The sequence below is a fragment of the Hemibagrus wyckioides genome, linkage group LG07 (genome assembly GCF_019097595.1).
Source record: "Hemibagrus wyckioides isolate EC202008001 linkage group LG07, SWU_Hwy_1.0, whole genome shotgun sequence".
Lineage (NCBI taxonomy): Eukaryota > Metazoa > Chordata > Actinopteri > Siluriformes > Bagridae > Hemibagrus > Hemibagrus wyckioides.
Window position 1 is genome coordinate 27,639,460 of NC_080716.1, and position 15,441 is coordinate 27,654,900.

Sequence of the window (15,441 nt, forward strand, 5' to 3'; positions counted from 1 at the left end):
TGTACCTGCAGGACTATGAGAGAAAAAAAAAAAATCTAATGCATGATTGTTTTATCTTCATCATTAACAAGGGAATGATTAGTAATTTATCTCACACAAATCTTTGATTTATTGGATGTTTTATCTGTTTTATGGACAGCGGAAAGTGAAGTGTCCATTCAGCCATTCTGAGGTGTGTGCCACTCCCTGACCAGCTCCCATATCACACCTGCTATAAAGAGCTCATCTCTTTACGACATCGTCCCCCTTTGTGCAGTGTGGCCGTGGTTGCGTTTTATCCTCCAGCATGAAGCTCTCGCTCGCGCCCTGGACCTCTCCGGGTTTTATTCTAACTCTCCTGAGCTGCGGGGTCACGGCTCTGGTAGGTTTCATCTCACAAAAAGAGGGCAATGCATTTAACAAAAATATAATAATAATAATAATAATAATAATAATAATTTTGTTTATAAATCCTTTATTAAGCGTTTTATTTGTACCTGAGAAATTTTGCTCTGATACTTCATTGTTTTTTTTTTTTACATGAAATGTTTATCTACATTTGTTTATTTATTTTACTATTTTTTTTAAAATATGTTTTAATATAAGGTGTTATTTGTTTTTAAAATAAATAAATAATACTATTTACATAAAGTAAAAAAAATGTTTAGCTCTGGTTATTTTAATAATAATAATAATAATAATAATAATAATAATAATAAGGTGGTTTATTTGTTTTGCTCTGGGACTTTTTCTTCTTCTTCTTTTTATTATTATTATTATTATTATTATTATTATTATTATTATTATTATTATTATTATTATGAATTGAATTTAAAGAGTGTTTTTCTCTCACATAGCCAACAAGCAAAGTAACAGGTAAGGCCAGTTTTTATAAAAAATATATTTATCTGTATATAACCTACAGAGTTTTCTACAGAAATAAATTAATAAATAAATTAAATACATAATAAGGTGTAGATATTGAAGCTGTGCATCTCTGGCTGGATTTGACAGAGTATGATGTAGACGGAGGGAAAGCGGATCTGTTCGAGGTCAATCAAGGTAAGAGAGATATAAATTGAGTGATACTGCAGTATGTAGAGAGTCATGTTTTATTCGTTGTATTGTTGTTGTATCTCTGTCTGTCTGCAGCGGCTGGCCTGGATCTCTTTGAAGGAGATATTTTATATGACAAGGTGAGATCTTCTCATCTGGAATTCGAGCATAAACCTGTGTCTTCTACAAGACTTTGACCCTTGTTAATGATTATAAACGCCACAGCGCTGCTGCCAAGTTCTCTAATCTGATTGGTCTAGAACAGCAGCTCCATATCACAGGTTTATATGAACCTGCTGGGTGAATACCTTACCGTTTCTATGGTGACAGGGCCTTTAGAGGTGGATGCTGCTTAGCCAACAGATTTGTTGTGGGATCAGAGTAAATAAAGCAGGTCATGCTGTGTGATTATCAGAAAGTAATCCAGGTGGTGGGAAGAGAAATCGTACTCAACATCGTTCTGCTTTGTGAATGTGAAGGAACAAGGGAGGAACTCCATCATCGGGGATGAGTACTTGTGGCCCATCACTGTGCCGTACTATCTAGAGGATGATTTGGGTAAGTTGCATCAGCAGGGTAGATACTGTGGATGTTTAGTGTATTGGCACTGAAAAGATGATTGATTATACCTTAAACAGTTATTACTTTTAATAGTACAACTACTAATACTTTTATTACCACTACTACTACCACTATTTTTACTGCTTGAACTATAACTACTACTATTTTCACACCTAAACCTTTTACTTCTACTACTACTACTACTACTTTTACTACAACTACTACTAGTAGTACCACTACTTTTACTACTACTACTATTAATATTATGTCCAACACTTTTACTACTAGTACTACTACTACTTTTACTGCAAGTACTACTATTACTTTCACTATAAAACCTATTACTACTACTTCTACTACTACTGATTGTACAACATTCACTACTAAACCTATTACTACTACTATTTTTCTACAAAGCCTATTACTTCTACTATTACTACTACTTTTACTAATAGTACTACTGCTACTACTACTTTTACTAATAAACCTATTACTACTACTTCTACTTACACTACTAAAACTATTACTGTAAGTGCTACTACTATTATTATTTCTATGCTCCTATTAATACATCTACTACTACTACTACTACTAGTAATACTAGTTATGTTCTACTCAGTCCAGGTAGGACAGTGCATGTGTTACAGCACAGTTTTTTGTTTCAGATATTAATGCCAAAGGCGTTATATTGAAGGCATTTGAACAGTATCGCCTGAAGACCTGCATTGACTACAAACCCTGGAGTGGAGAAAGTAACTACATCTCTGTGTTTAAAGGCAGTGGGTGAGCAGAGCTACCTTTACTCAACTCAACTGTTCCTCATCCTTCAGTAAAAGAGCCTGAATGACTCAATTTTCTATAACAGCAGCTCTGAGAGAAATGCCGATCCGATTAACTTTAATGTTCTCGCTCTAATACGTGATCATTTCTAACAGCACACACTTTTTTTGTCCTCAGGTGTTTCTCCTCAGTGGGGAACCGGCGTGTGGGAAAGCAGGTTTTGTCCATCGGTGCTGGATGTGACCGAATCGCAACCATCGAACATGAGTTCCTTCACGCGCTGGGGTTCTGGCACGAGCAGTCACGCGCCGATCGTGACGACTACGTGACCATCATGTGGGATCGCATCCAAGAAGGTGCTACAATCTCCTGATACATCAAAGTGTCACTTAGACAGACATTCAAGTACCTATCGCTAGAGATATGACCAGACTGATAGGGAAAGTTTAATAGCCTGAATTTAGAGATCAGTTGGCTCAGATGCTAAGTCTGTCTTTGCTTTTATACCTGGATCCATTTGCCCATTTTCTACACCACTCATCCTATGTTGTGCCATGGGGGAATCCCAGGAGACTTGGGGCACTAGGCAGGGTACATCCTCGATAGGATTCAGGTCTATCATACACACACTCACAAACCCATTCACACACTATGGACAATTTTACAGATGCCAGTCAGCCCACAGTCCATGTCTTCCACAGTCCCCTGACTGGGGAAGGACACTGGGGTACCCTGAGGCACTGGGAGAATATGTAGGCTCCACACATATAGGGAGCAGGAAGTGAGCCCCCAACCTTGGAGGTGTGAGGCACGTGCCAACCCCCCATATAACTGAAAAAAAACATTAAATAATTGCAACAAATTATTTAACCACCAAGTCACCTTGTCCCCCATCCCCTATAGCTGGATAAACCTGTTAAATAATTGTGACAAAGTATTTAATTAAATACATTAAAATGTAAAAAGGGTTTTTAACTGGATTTATACGATATGACCTCAAAAAGCAAAAGTATAAAGTGTATGATACATAAACTTAGCAATCACTCCATTTATTACATCTTTGGTCTTTAGGCAGGGAGCACAATTTCAACAAATATGATGACACCATATCCAGCTCCCTGAATGTACCTTATGACTATGGTTCCATGATGCACTACAGCAAGAACGCCTTCAGCAATGGCACCGAGCCCACCATAGTCACCAAGATCCCGGCCTTTAGCAACGTCATCGGCCAGCGCATGGAGTTTAGCGACAGTGACCTGCTCAAGCTGAACAGGCTTTACAACTGCAGTAAGTCTTTGATGATCTGGAATTTGGTGTAAAAATTAGAGTTAGATAAGCCTGACCAGATAGGAGACGTGTATTTGGGGTTTATCACATAGATCATATGAAACATCATAGTTTCTGTAGCAGGTCCTCTGTTTTGTGTTGATGCAGCCAATCCCATGCATTTGTTTACTTGAAGGTAAAAAGAAAGGAAGAGGTGAAAAAAGAAATGGGAAAACCATAATGTTTAAAGACTGGACAGAGTTTACGTGCTGCTTTAGCTTTTTAAAAAAGTCTAAGTAATGTCCAATCAGTTCAGAGGCCATGTGCTAATCAAAAGTGGTAAAGTGCTACTGAGAAACATGTTGATATTTTATTTATACCCGTGAAACAATCATAAAAGTTTAAGCTTTTAAAGATAACAAATTCTGGTATCTAGGCAATCTTATCCAGACAACCTTTGTAAGCAAGAACTTTTATTAAGTACCTTCGTCTTATTGGGTCGACAAAGTGATTTGGGCTTATCTTGGGAAGAACATGTAAGAAGGTTCATTCTGTAATAGCCATTATCATTAAGAAATAAACATCTCGTTTGTGGTGTCTATTTAGAGCTTATACAGTTTAGACCACCTGAGCAGCTTGAATTAAGAGCAGACTTGACAATCACAAAGGATCCCAGTCAAGCAGATGCTTCACCAGTAGCACATTTGAGAAATATGAGACATTAATTATTACACAAATACTAAGGTACTTATGGTAATTGTTGCGGAATGGACAGAGATTTTGCAAGTCACTTCACCCAGACTAATGGCACCTTGTTAAATTTGTTAATAGTTTGCAGGGGCATAAGTCTTGACGTTGTTGACTTGCTTTGAAAAATCAGGTTTTTGTATGTTGCGGGATGTTGGCCATGTAGAGCAAAAGTGAAAAACAAGTTTCGGGCTTGTGACATGAATCCTTCATGTAGTAGATATCTGTAAGAATGACTGCATGGAAGTTGACCACCAGATTGAGGTTTTTACTATAATATATCGGTAAACATTCAAATCAACATCTCTATTAAAGCTAAACATCTTATTTTGCTGGCTAATCTAATCCATCACTAACTCTTATGTTGACTTAATAGTCCATAATTCAGATAATATCCATTATCACCAAGATACTTGGTAGTTATCTTGTTTATTGTGGCTAATTGTGACTTGGCAATTCAGCCAGACTGATCTGACATTTTATGACAGTACAAAGTATCCTGATAATCTGTGTAACCCTTTATGTAGCAAGATCCACAACGTTCCTGGACAGCTGTGACTTTGAGCTGGAGAATATTTGTGGGATGATCCAAGGTCAGGATGACAATGCAGATTGGGAACGTGTTACTAAGGCAACCGGTGGACCAGACACAGACTATTCTAACATGGGACGCTGTACCGGTACTGAGACCTTTTCACTATCTCATCCATGGGTGGATGGTGTGAGTGCAGGTTTTCAAGCAAGAGCCACACCTGATTCCACTTGTATAATCAGTTGATCTTGGCTTTCAGTAGACACAGGTGTGGCTTCTGCTTGGCTGGAATGAAAGCCTGCACCCACACCAGCCCTTTCTGAGTAAAATTGGACCCTGCTGGTCTAGTGCATACACTTGTGCAGAAAGGTGGGTAGCCCAAAGCTCCAGTTTCTAGAGTATGACTATGCCTAAGATATTGCATGTCCATAGTTGGACATACTGTATGAGCTGGAGGGAAATGAATATGGCTCTAACTTCCTGTCACTATATTGTTGAGTGAACATTCTCATGATTTTCTATTCGATAGGCACAGGTTACTTCATGCACTTCAGCACCATCAGTGGAAATGTCGGAGACACTGCTCTGTTAGAAAGCAGGTTGCTCTACCCTAACCGCAACTACCAGTGTCTACAGTTCTTCTACTACAACAGTGGAAACCAGAATGACAAGCTGGAGATCTGGGTGAGAGAATACAGTGAAGCCAACCCTAACGGAGCACTACGTCTCATTGAGACAATAATTGGTGAGTAAGGACAAGCATGTCAAGAATGACTTGTTCCCTTGAATTAAAGGTCCTTTTGACCAATGCTGCAACATCAAAACATACTAACACATAAATCATGTTCTTCTTAAAAGGAGTGCCTGAGACATTCTGGCAGCTGCACCATGTTAAACTAGATGTCTCCAGAAAGTTCCGCATTGTATTTAAAGGCACTAAGGGTGCTGGGAGCTCCACGGGTGGGTTCTCCTTGGATGATGTCAATCTTTCTGAGACCACCTGCCCAGAACACGTGTGGCGGATCAAGAACTTCAAAAGTATTATGGAAAACACACCTAGGGGCCATGTCATATACAGCCCACGTTTTCATTCAAAGTATGGCTACACCTTCCAGATGTCCTTGTACCCCAATGGCACTGACTCATATCCAGAGGACATGGCAGCTTATGCCCATCTGGCATCTGGCAATGATGTGACTGATGGCAGCCTCACTTGGCCCTGCCCATGGAAGCAGATTACTATGATGCTAATGGATCAGAATGCGGACATTCGTAAACGCATGTCAAACCAAAGAAGTGTCACAACTGACCCCAACATGAAATATGAAGGTATCTCATGATGTCTACATGCTTTAAGACAACAGATAGATTCATAATTTTCAATTGTTTCAATTGTTCATATTTTTTTAATTGATAAGGATCAAAGCTTTTTTGGGACAACCCACGAATAGTGGGAGCAGAGGTAGCAGAAGGGCATGGGACAAAATACTTCAGAGGACCAGGACTTGGAACATCTGTATATCTGAGTCAGGCCAGAGCACTCAGTAGAGACTTCATAAAGGGTGGAGATGCCATCTTCCTCCTCAGCATGGAAGGTAAGCAAATAAGGGTGTATCAGGCTGGTACGTACCCACTCACTCTCTAAAGACCAAAAAGGGGGTCAGTCTTACCTACCTTAAACCAGGAGTGTAACCAATACATGTATAAGGATGGCTATCCCACCTTCTGCTGCAGAAAGTATGACTAAACCGATCCACTCCAAGTTTTTGTTTATCCGTAATATTTTCTGACAAACATTGGTTGGTTAAATTTGTCAAAACTGAGGCAATTTTGTTGGTTAAGGCTATGATCACCAAGGGAACATGGTAACCTTTAACTCCTCAGCAGTTTCCCATCCCATAGCTGCTCGTCAGCCAAAAGTGTACCAAGCTAACCAACCTTACTTACCTCAAGATACACTGAAACAAAAGGATAGATAAATGATGATGAAGAATAGACTCAACCCTTTGCACATCTTGCATAGGAATTCAAGATTGAATCTTCCTCAGGTCTCTAATATGGAAGCCCTGCCCCCTTCCTCTCATATCACATCTATAGTCTCTAGCCCAATTTAGTTATAATCAGTTTGCAATATATAATTAGAAGTAAGATTAGATTCAAACAAAATTGTCCAATAATATTTATCCATGCCAAGCTTTTCTAGTGACAACTACATTTATATGAGCTAAGTGCCTGGAGGTTACTGTAAAACCCTGTTTATACACACATATAGTAGACCCCAGAAGCTTTGCAGCTCTGTAGACCAGCATCACAAACTGTTTCCTATTTTTGTCCTGTAGATATAACACACTTGGTTGCTTCTCAGCCCATCCCTTCAACGACCAAACCCACAGCCACTACTGCAACGACGACCAAACCTGCGACCGCTAATCTATGTGCTTCGGTAAAATGTGAAAACGATGGTGTGTGTGTGATGGACAATGGTGTAAAAGCAGTCTGCAGGTATGGAGGGAGTCTAGTAGGAGAACATCTAAAATCACTAACGCTGCCATCGTTAATCACATAATGACGGATAAACAATTCTCTCTGCAGGTGTTCTGTAGGGGACGACTGGTGGTACTACGGGGACAGGTGTCAGTTTAAGAGCTCGAAGCAGGACGGCGTGGTGACAGCAGCCGTGTCGTCAGTCGTGGTCTTTGCCGTCATGCTGGTGGTGACGGTAGTGAGTGTGGTGTGTTTGAAGAAAAAGTATAAGAAGAAAATGAACGACATAGGTGGTGGCATTGCCATACAAAACGTCAGTGCGAACTAATCACACCCAGAACCAGTGGCAGTACACCCTTATGTATGTTTATAACAAGAATATTTTTAATGTCATTTCAATCTCAAGCAAAATAAAACTAAAAAATAAATTCTTATTTTTATTTGTTGTTTGTCTTCCTTTAAGTGAAGATACTGAAGGTTGAGGTACACATTGATATACATACACAACGCTTCATCATAGCCAGGGTCGTCATCTGCTTTTTTCGGCTTTTCCCTTCAGGGGTGGCCCCAGTGAATCATCTCTCTCCACCTATCCCAATCTTCTGCATCCTCAACACATCCACCCACTAGCTTCATATCCTCATTTATTACATCCATATACCTCCTCTTTGGCCTTCCTCTTTGCCTCCTGCCTGGCAGCTCAATGTCCAACATTCTCCTACCAATATACTATCCAGGGTCATGAAAATGGGAATATACACCGATCAGGCATATAACATTATGACCACCTGTGTAATATTGTGTTGGTCCACCTTTTGCTGCCAAAACAACCCTGACTCGTTGAGACATGGACTCCACTAGATCCCTGAAGGTGTGCTGTGGAATCTGGCACCAAGATGTGGGGCGTCCATGTGCACCATCTCGTAACTTACAGGACTTAAAGGATACTTTTGATAGATACTGACCACTGCAGACCGGGAACACCCCACAAGAGCTGCAGTTTTGGAGATGCTCTGATCCAGTGGTCTAGCCATCACAATTTGTCCCTTCGTCAAACTCGCTCAAATCCTTACGCTTGTCCATTTTTCCTGCTTCTAACATCAACTTTGAGGACAAAATGATGCCTTGCTGTCTAATATATCCCACCCACTAACAGGGGCCATGATGAGGAGATCATCAGTGTTATTCATTTCACCTCTCAGTGCTCATAATGTTACAGCTGATCATGTGTATCCTGGATAAATCTTACTGGATAATTGACTGAAGATTACTAACCTGTTTTTTGGTGAAGTGGAAGAAATCCAGAGAACCCAGATTGAGGAGGAAAGACAGTATCCTGAGCTCAGGAACCCTGGAGCAGTGCGGTGGCATCACTACCCTTTATCCATGTAGCAGTGCTGACACCTTGTGGCTGGTTTGTGCTATAACAAACGATCACTGATTGCTGTACAATCCTTCACGTTGAAGATTTTAGAACAGAACAGACCACGAGGGCTCATCATGATAAATTTAGAATTTATTGTAACAAAAAAACAAAAAAAAAAAAGAACAGGAACATTTTGTGTGGTTTTGATTACAGATAATCTTTCTTTACTGGTCATGCTGGTGACAACGGAAGAATGAGCTGTGTGTGTGTGTGCACGGTTAACCAGACAGTGAGAACAGGACCGAGCAAGAATGTGCAGATTTCATAGTCATTTGCCGTACGTATTGAATACCTTTGTGTACTTTCACGTGTAAGGAAGGAATAAGCTTATTATTACAGACACACGCAGTTCCTTTAAAAAGCATATCGTATACAATATTTCTTATTTACAGTCATCATTGGAACGAAAAACAAAACGAAACAAAAAAAAAAAATCACCATTTCTCGCAGAGAAGATTAGTAAAAAAAAGTGACTAGGTCACCATAAAAGAGTAAGCAACTCCTAGGAGTTAGTCTTTTTCAATTTCTACTAAATTTCTAGTTTTACAGGCACGAAGCCTCGATTTAGTGAAGAAATACAGTCTTACATAAGTGCCCTATCTACAACAGATAAGCGTGGTATTAACCGGTGTGCACTACACATCACCATCTCAAACAAAACCATCCTGCGCTTTGCCTCGGGTTTAATTATTTCTTCCCCCCCTTTCTCATTTCTTGTAAAAAGTCTTTTGCAGTGTTTCCTCATATAAAAGATATGGTAAGTTTTGTCTTTTAAAAAAAAAAAAAAAAAAAAAAAAAAAAAAAAAAAAAAAAAAAGAAAGAAGGAAATAAGAAAATCCACAACTTTTGTTGAGTGGTACTGAGACTAGTGTTGAACTCTATAGATACTGTCACTTGTTTGCAACGTAAATAAACACTAAACAGTCAGTAGGTCAGTAGTCAGCTGATTTGAGCTCTTAAAGGGGCGAGGCACAGTAGTGTGCAGGTTGGGACTGGAGTCTCTTAAAGGGATGTCCTATTGGTCGGCTCGCAGGGAAAGGCTCCTATCGGTGTCGGACCGCAGGGAACGGATTTGTGCATTGATGTGGATGTGGTGTAATGAGGGTGTGATAATGCTGAACAACACACTATAATGTGTGTGTGTGTGTGGTCTAAAATGGCTCTTAGATGAGATCTATGGAGAGCTGCCATGTCTACAGGCCTACAGATTACTTCATAACATAGCGTGAAGTCTCTCCCATCTACAAACACCACCTTTAGCTTCCTGTTACCATGACAACGCTACCATTGCCTCTTTGGTACAGTATTTAATCATTTCTTAATAATTGTTTGTTGCTTTTGCACACATACCGGTCGCACTGATTGTTTACTAAATTATCTTTAATCGAGTCTGCATGGAGGCATCATCAGCCTGTTTTTTCTTGGTCATACACACTGAGGTAAAATGGTGGTTAATATAATAATAATAATAATAATAATAATAATAATAATAATAATGTGGCTATGAGATGATTCAGGCCACCAGTTCAATTTCTCATGGACGTGAATGAAATATATATTAAAGCGTATACACTCTAATATATTAGGATGTAATTAATGCTATAGAGAACATCACCAATGACAGCGACTGAATAAGGCTATTGTGAGCACTTTTTAAAAAAATTTTTTTAAATAAACCCTGTATTCCAAACATGGACACGTTATTATTCCACGTCAAATTAAGCAAATTCTCAAATAAATGATTACCTGGAGGTCAGAAAGGAAACGCAATATTCTACAACATATTAAGTTTGTGGACTTTGGTATGTCGTGGCCTCACTGCAACACATTTAGTGACCCGATTCTGTGATGCCTCCCGGACTCAAGACCTAAATAAGGTCAGTTACGCAAGAAAAAACAAAACTTAAAACTGAACTCAAAATATTAGGAGAACTCCACAAAAGGCAATGGTACGGCTGACAGGAACTTAAGGAAAGAGTTTGTATAGCAGATAAACGTCACGCTATAGTATGAGTAGTTTATAGACAGCTAATTCTTCACTTATTGGTGAAATGAAGGTGGTTTTAGGCCAGAAACAAATACTTGTGGACACTATGGCTAATGCGGCAGGGTCTTCCAGTCTCAGTCCTCGGAAATACCTTAACAGCGGTCATGTTTTCCTAATTAATTACTGCCTGGCTCAGGTAATTTGCTAATATTTCCACCATCGGTGCAATCACCAGGGAAAACATTGAGCTGTTCAGTGCAGAGGGACTCCAAGCCTGAGAGTGGGAAACCGTGCTGTTTATGGTATGTGCTATCACAGCGGTGTGTCGTAGTAATCGGCAGGCTGCTCGCTCTTGCTGGGTTTCTGTTGCTCCTGCTGATGCTGTTTCATTATCTCCTTCACTTCCTCCTCCAGCTCGGGTGGAATGATGAGCTGGTCGTCAGGGTCGGGCATCGCCGGGGCTGTGAAATAACCGCCGGACTTTTTAGACGGCGCCTCGGCTGCTACCTCGATCAGGTTGTGGCTGGTCTCGTGGGGGGCCACGGACCCGTTGCCTCTCCTGCGTGACAGGGTTTTGCTCCACGCTTCAGTGTTGTTTCCTGGTTTCTCGCTTTGCTTCCCTTCTTTCTCAGGCTCGCTCATTTCCGGTTCTGGAGGTACCACCTCATCGGGAATTTCGGGGGTGCACGGGGGAGGGGGAGGTGGAGGTGCAAGGAGACGCAAGCAGTGGACGTCGGCCTCCACTTCGAGTCGGCTGCCGTTGGAAAAGACGCCTGCGATGGGCTCTTCGTCCTCGCTGTCCAATCCGTTATCGGAGAGCGCGCTGGAGAAAGTAGCACTCGATAACTGTCGCTGAAAGGAACCGGAACTGGCGGCCATGATGGCAGATGAAGACGCCGTCGGGTGGAGAGAGCAGCAGGAGAGAAGGCGTGGGTTTGGGTTTGGGTTGGAAGGTTGATGGAGGTGAAGGTGCGCCTCTTGGAGCAAGATCGGAGGCTCGTCAGAGGAAGCGGTGGACCCGACTTCCGAGCTCATCTCTGAGGCGCTGACCTCCGAGCTGATCTCGCTGCAGGAAGAAGGCGGTACCCCGGCTGAGGGCGGATAGAGGCCCGCACCGGGACCGGGACTAGGAGGTGGCTGTGGGGTTGTGTGGAGGCCACTAGAGGACGAGCAACAGCAACAGCAGCAGCAGTCCTCGGTCACACTTAGCTGCACCACCACCGCGCTCAGGCTCTCGGTACAACCGTACGCCTGAGCAAGAGTACACAGTTTCTTGGCAGCGGCGAGTGGATCTGGAACCTTGCGCACTGCCTCTACAGCCTCAGCGGGCTCCAGTGCCTCAAACAGGCCACGGCTGCCCAAGATGAAGAACTCGTCACGCGGTGTTAGCGGGAGTGTGTGAACATACGGTCGTGGCAGAACAGCTGGATACAGGAAGGAGTAGCCCATGATCCGTGTGGAATCAGTCACGCCATTCACTTTGTTATCCTGAGAAGGAAAAGGAAGGTCGCTGTATGAGTGACTCAAATCACAGCTATCATTCCTCAAGATATCAAATCATTCTCAATGTGGAGGTCAACAAAAAAAGAAAACGATGGTTAAATAGCCTTATTTATTAAAAGTGATTTATTAAAAGTCTACTGAGATGTTTAGCATTACTACTTCAGGTATCGTAATGTATGTAATGTTTACAGTTAAATTGCTAGCTGTAGTTTACCTCAGTGATGTTTACAGTTAAATTGCTAGCTGTAGTTCACCTCAGTGATGTTTACAGTTAAATTGCTAGCTGTAGTTTACCTCAGTGATGTTTACAGTTAAATTGCTAGCTGTAGTTTACCTCAGTGATGTTTACAGTTAAATTGCTAGCTGTCCATTACCTCAGTGATGTTTAAATAGCTAGCTGTAGTTTACCTCAGTGATGTTTACAGTTAAACTGCTAGCTGTCCATTACCTCAGTGATGTTTAAATAGCTAGCTGTAGTTTACCTCAGTGATGTTTACAGTTAAATTGCTAGCTGTAGTTTACCTCAGTGATGTTTACAGTTAAATTGCTAGCTGTAGTTTACCTCAGTGATGTTTACAGTTAAATTGCTAGCTGTCCATTACCTCAGTGATGTTTACAGTTAAAGTGTTAGCTGTCCTTTACCTCAGTGATGTTTACAGTTAAAGTGTTAGCTGTCCTTTACCTCAGTGATGTTTACAGTTAAAGTGTTAGCTGTCCTTTACCTCAGTGATGTTTACAGTTAAAGTGTTAGCTGTCCTTTACCTCAGTGATGTTTAAATAGCTAGCTGTAGTTTACCTCAGTGATGTTAGTGTTAGCTGTAGTTTACCTCAGTGATGTTAAACTGCTAGCTGTCCTTTACCTCAGTGATGTTTACAGTTAAATTGCTAGCTGTCCATTACCTCAGTGATGTTTACAATTAAAATGTTAGCTGTCCATTACCTCAGTGATGTTTACAATTAAAATGTTAGCTGTCCATTACCTCAGTGATGTTTACAGTTAAAGTGTTAGCTGTCCTTTACCTCAGTGATGTTTAAATAGCTAGCTGCAGTTTACCTCAGTGATGTTAAAGTGTTAGCTGTCCTTTACCTCAGTGATGTTAAAGTGTTAGCTATAGTTTACCTCAGTGATGTTTAAATAGCTAGCTGTAGTTTACCTCAGTGATGTTAAAGTGTTAGCTGTCCTTTACCTCAGTGATGTTAAAGTGTTAGCTGTCCTTTACCTCAGTGATGTTTAAATAGCTAGCTGTAGTTTACCTCAGTGATGTTAAAGTGTTAGCTGTAGTTTACCTCAGTGATGTTAAAGTGTTAGCTGTCCTTTACCTCAGTGATGATGGCTTTGTGTTGCCGTACTCGGTTGTACTCCTCCTCCAGGCCGATGTTGTGTAGCAGTGACAGCGGCAGGGCTTTACCATCGCGACACAGCACTGCCTGACACTTCCCCACGTTGGCAGCAGTGAGCGTGAAGCAGCCCGCCGGGTCCGTCGGGTCGTGCCGGATATGACAGAGAACGGCCGAACCTCCTAACTTCTGCCCGGCTGTACCCAGCTTCCTGTGTGGACAGGAAGTGAGGGAGATTTTTTTGAAAAAGACTGTTGGTTTATAGCATAAACATACGGTATAATGAGACCGGAACTGCAGACTTACACATTATAGGCAAAGAAACACAAGTTTGGGATTTTGGGGAACAAATTAAGGGTTTTTTTGTAAAACTATAAATGTCCACCTATGTTATGAAGCTCTGCTACAGAATAACTCTCCTACGTATCTGGACACATAATATTTGAATTCTATATGATTCTAAAAGCTTTCACACTGTGGGGTCTGCTGTTGTCTGAAAGATGCTGCTCTCTAAGTGTGTGTGTGTTTAAGTTTGTGTGTAAGTGTGTGTGTTGACCTCTGCATGACGAGGAAGGTGTTGGTCATGTAATCCTCCTCGCTCTTGGTTCTGTGCAGCTCTTCAGCCAGAATGTCGTTCATAGTGCACTGCAGGAGATACGGCACCTCCACGTTCCTGTCTCCATCAAACACTCCGTACAGAGCTTCTCTACTGCCACAGAAACTGCTCACTGACAGAGCTGCCACACACAGTCTACACACACACACTCAATCAGCTTACAACATATATGTATAGGATTGTATTTATACAACGATTCCATATACAAATACTAATAGAAATAAGCAACTTGTGATCTTTTTACATGAGTATAATCGATCGATAGAGTGGCTTCAGGACCTTAATGCAAGAAATAATTTATTACCGAAGCCAAACATACAAACATGATTAGACATGAAACAATTAGACATGAAACAATAATTAAACAAAATTACGTCCGGTTATTACATAAAGTAAATGTAGGCTTATATATATATATTACTGAAGATTTTGTACTTTAAAAATTTATTAAATTTCATTAAAAATTTTTTTGTAAATTTATTACGATTTATTTAATTACTTAATTAATTTTCTTTTTTAAAGTAATTTATTTAATAAATCATTTAATTCTCTTTTATTCATTAATTTATTTCTAAATAAATCCATTGTCTATAATCTGACCTTGACACATTTAAGATGAGATTAAAAAACTGGTTTTATTTCAGTCTCATATTTAGATTTTATTCTTTTTAAGAATTATTTTTATTATCTTTAATTTACATTTTTGTCTCCAGTGTTGGAATACTAGTCTACAAGAGTAGAAATATTAAACTGAGTGGTCAGTATTATAAACACAGCCACTGATGGAGAGAATAAAAACACATGACATACAGAACAGCGGGGTTTATAGCATCGCTAATAATACACCGTTCACAGTGAACATCCAGCTGTGCTCTACAGATGTTCTGGGATGTGAGTACAAGCATTAGTATCACTCAGTGCGCTTAAGTGTGTGTGTGTCTGTGTGTGAGAGACGTACTTGTTCTTCACTCCAGACGCCTCGGTGTAGCCATGACTCCAGACGGCCGGCCCACCTGCCGCCTCATTAGCTGAGAAGGAAGTTGGGGGCGGGTCGATCCGGAAACAGCGGATATTGCTACAGGAACAAAAGTAATCGTGATTTAAACTCTTTATTATAATAATTCAGATCTGAGTAATGTAGTGTACACACACACACACATACT

The 15,441-nt window shown here is 40.7% G+C and overlaps 2 protein-coding genes across 2 annotated transcripts in view; one reads left to right on the forward strand and one right to left on the reverse strand.

Moving 5' to 3' along the window:
• Positions 1 to 161: 161 nt before the first annotated feature.
• Positions 162 to 7,752, forward strand: mep1bb (meprin A subunit beta b). The gene is made up of 14 exons (XM_058394719.1): positions 162 to 361; positions 837 to 855; positions 994 to 1,041; positions 1,132 to 1,175; positions 1,515 to 1,593; positions 2,262 to 2,379; positions 2,554 to 2,732; positions 3,448 to 3,666; positions 4,920 to 5,072; positions 5,454 to 5,669; positions 5,783 to 6,253; positions 6,343 to 6,519; positions 7,264 to 7,426; positions 7,517 to 7,752. The coding sequence occupies exons 1-14, from the start codon at positions 287 to 289 to the stop codon at positions 7,734 to 7,736; spliced, it is 2,181 nt and encodes a 726-aa protein (XP_058250702.1). The 5' UTR covers positions 162 to 286; the 3' UTR covers positions 7,737 to 7,752.
• Positions 7,753 to 9,620: 1,868 nt separating this feature from the next.
• phlpp1 (PH domain and leucine rich repeat protein phosphatase 1) overlaps positions 9,621 to 15,441 on the reverse strand; it is a 79,704-nt gene continuing 73,883 nt past the window's right edge. The window contains exons 13-17 of the mRNA XM_058394718.1: position 15,441; positions 15,237 to 15,353; positions 14,219 to 14,413; positions 13,645 to 13,873; positions 9,621 to 12,309 (exon numbers count right to left, since the gene is read on the reverse strand). The exon at position 15,441 is cut by the window's right edge and continues 130 nt beyond it. Coding sequence (XP_058250701.1) covers positions 11,134 to 12,309; positions 13,645 to 13,873; positions 14,219 to 14,413; positions 15,237 to 15,353; position 15,441 — 1,718 coding nt within the window. The 3' untranslated portion in view covers positions 9,621 to 11,133. The remainder of the gene's footprint in view (positions 12,310 to 13,644; positions 13,874 to 14,218; positions 14,414 to 15,236; positions 15,354 to 15,440) is intronic.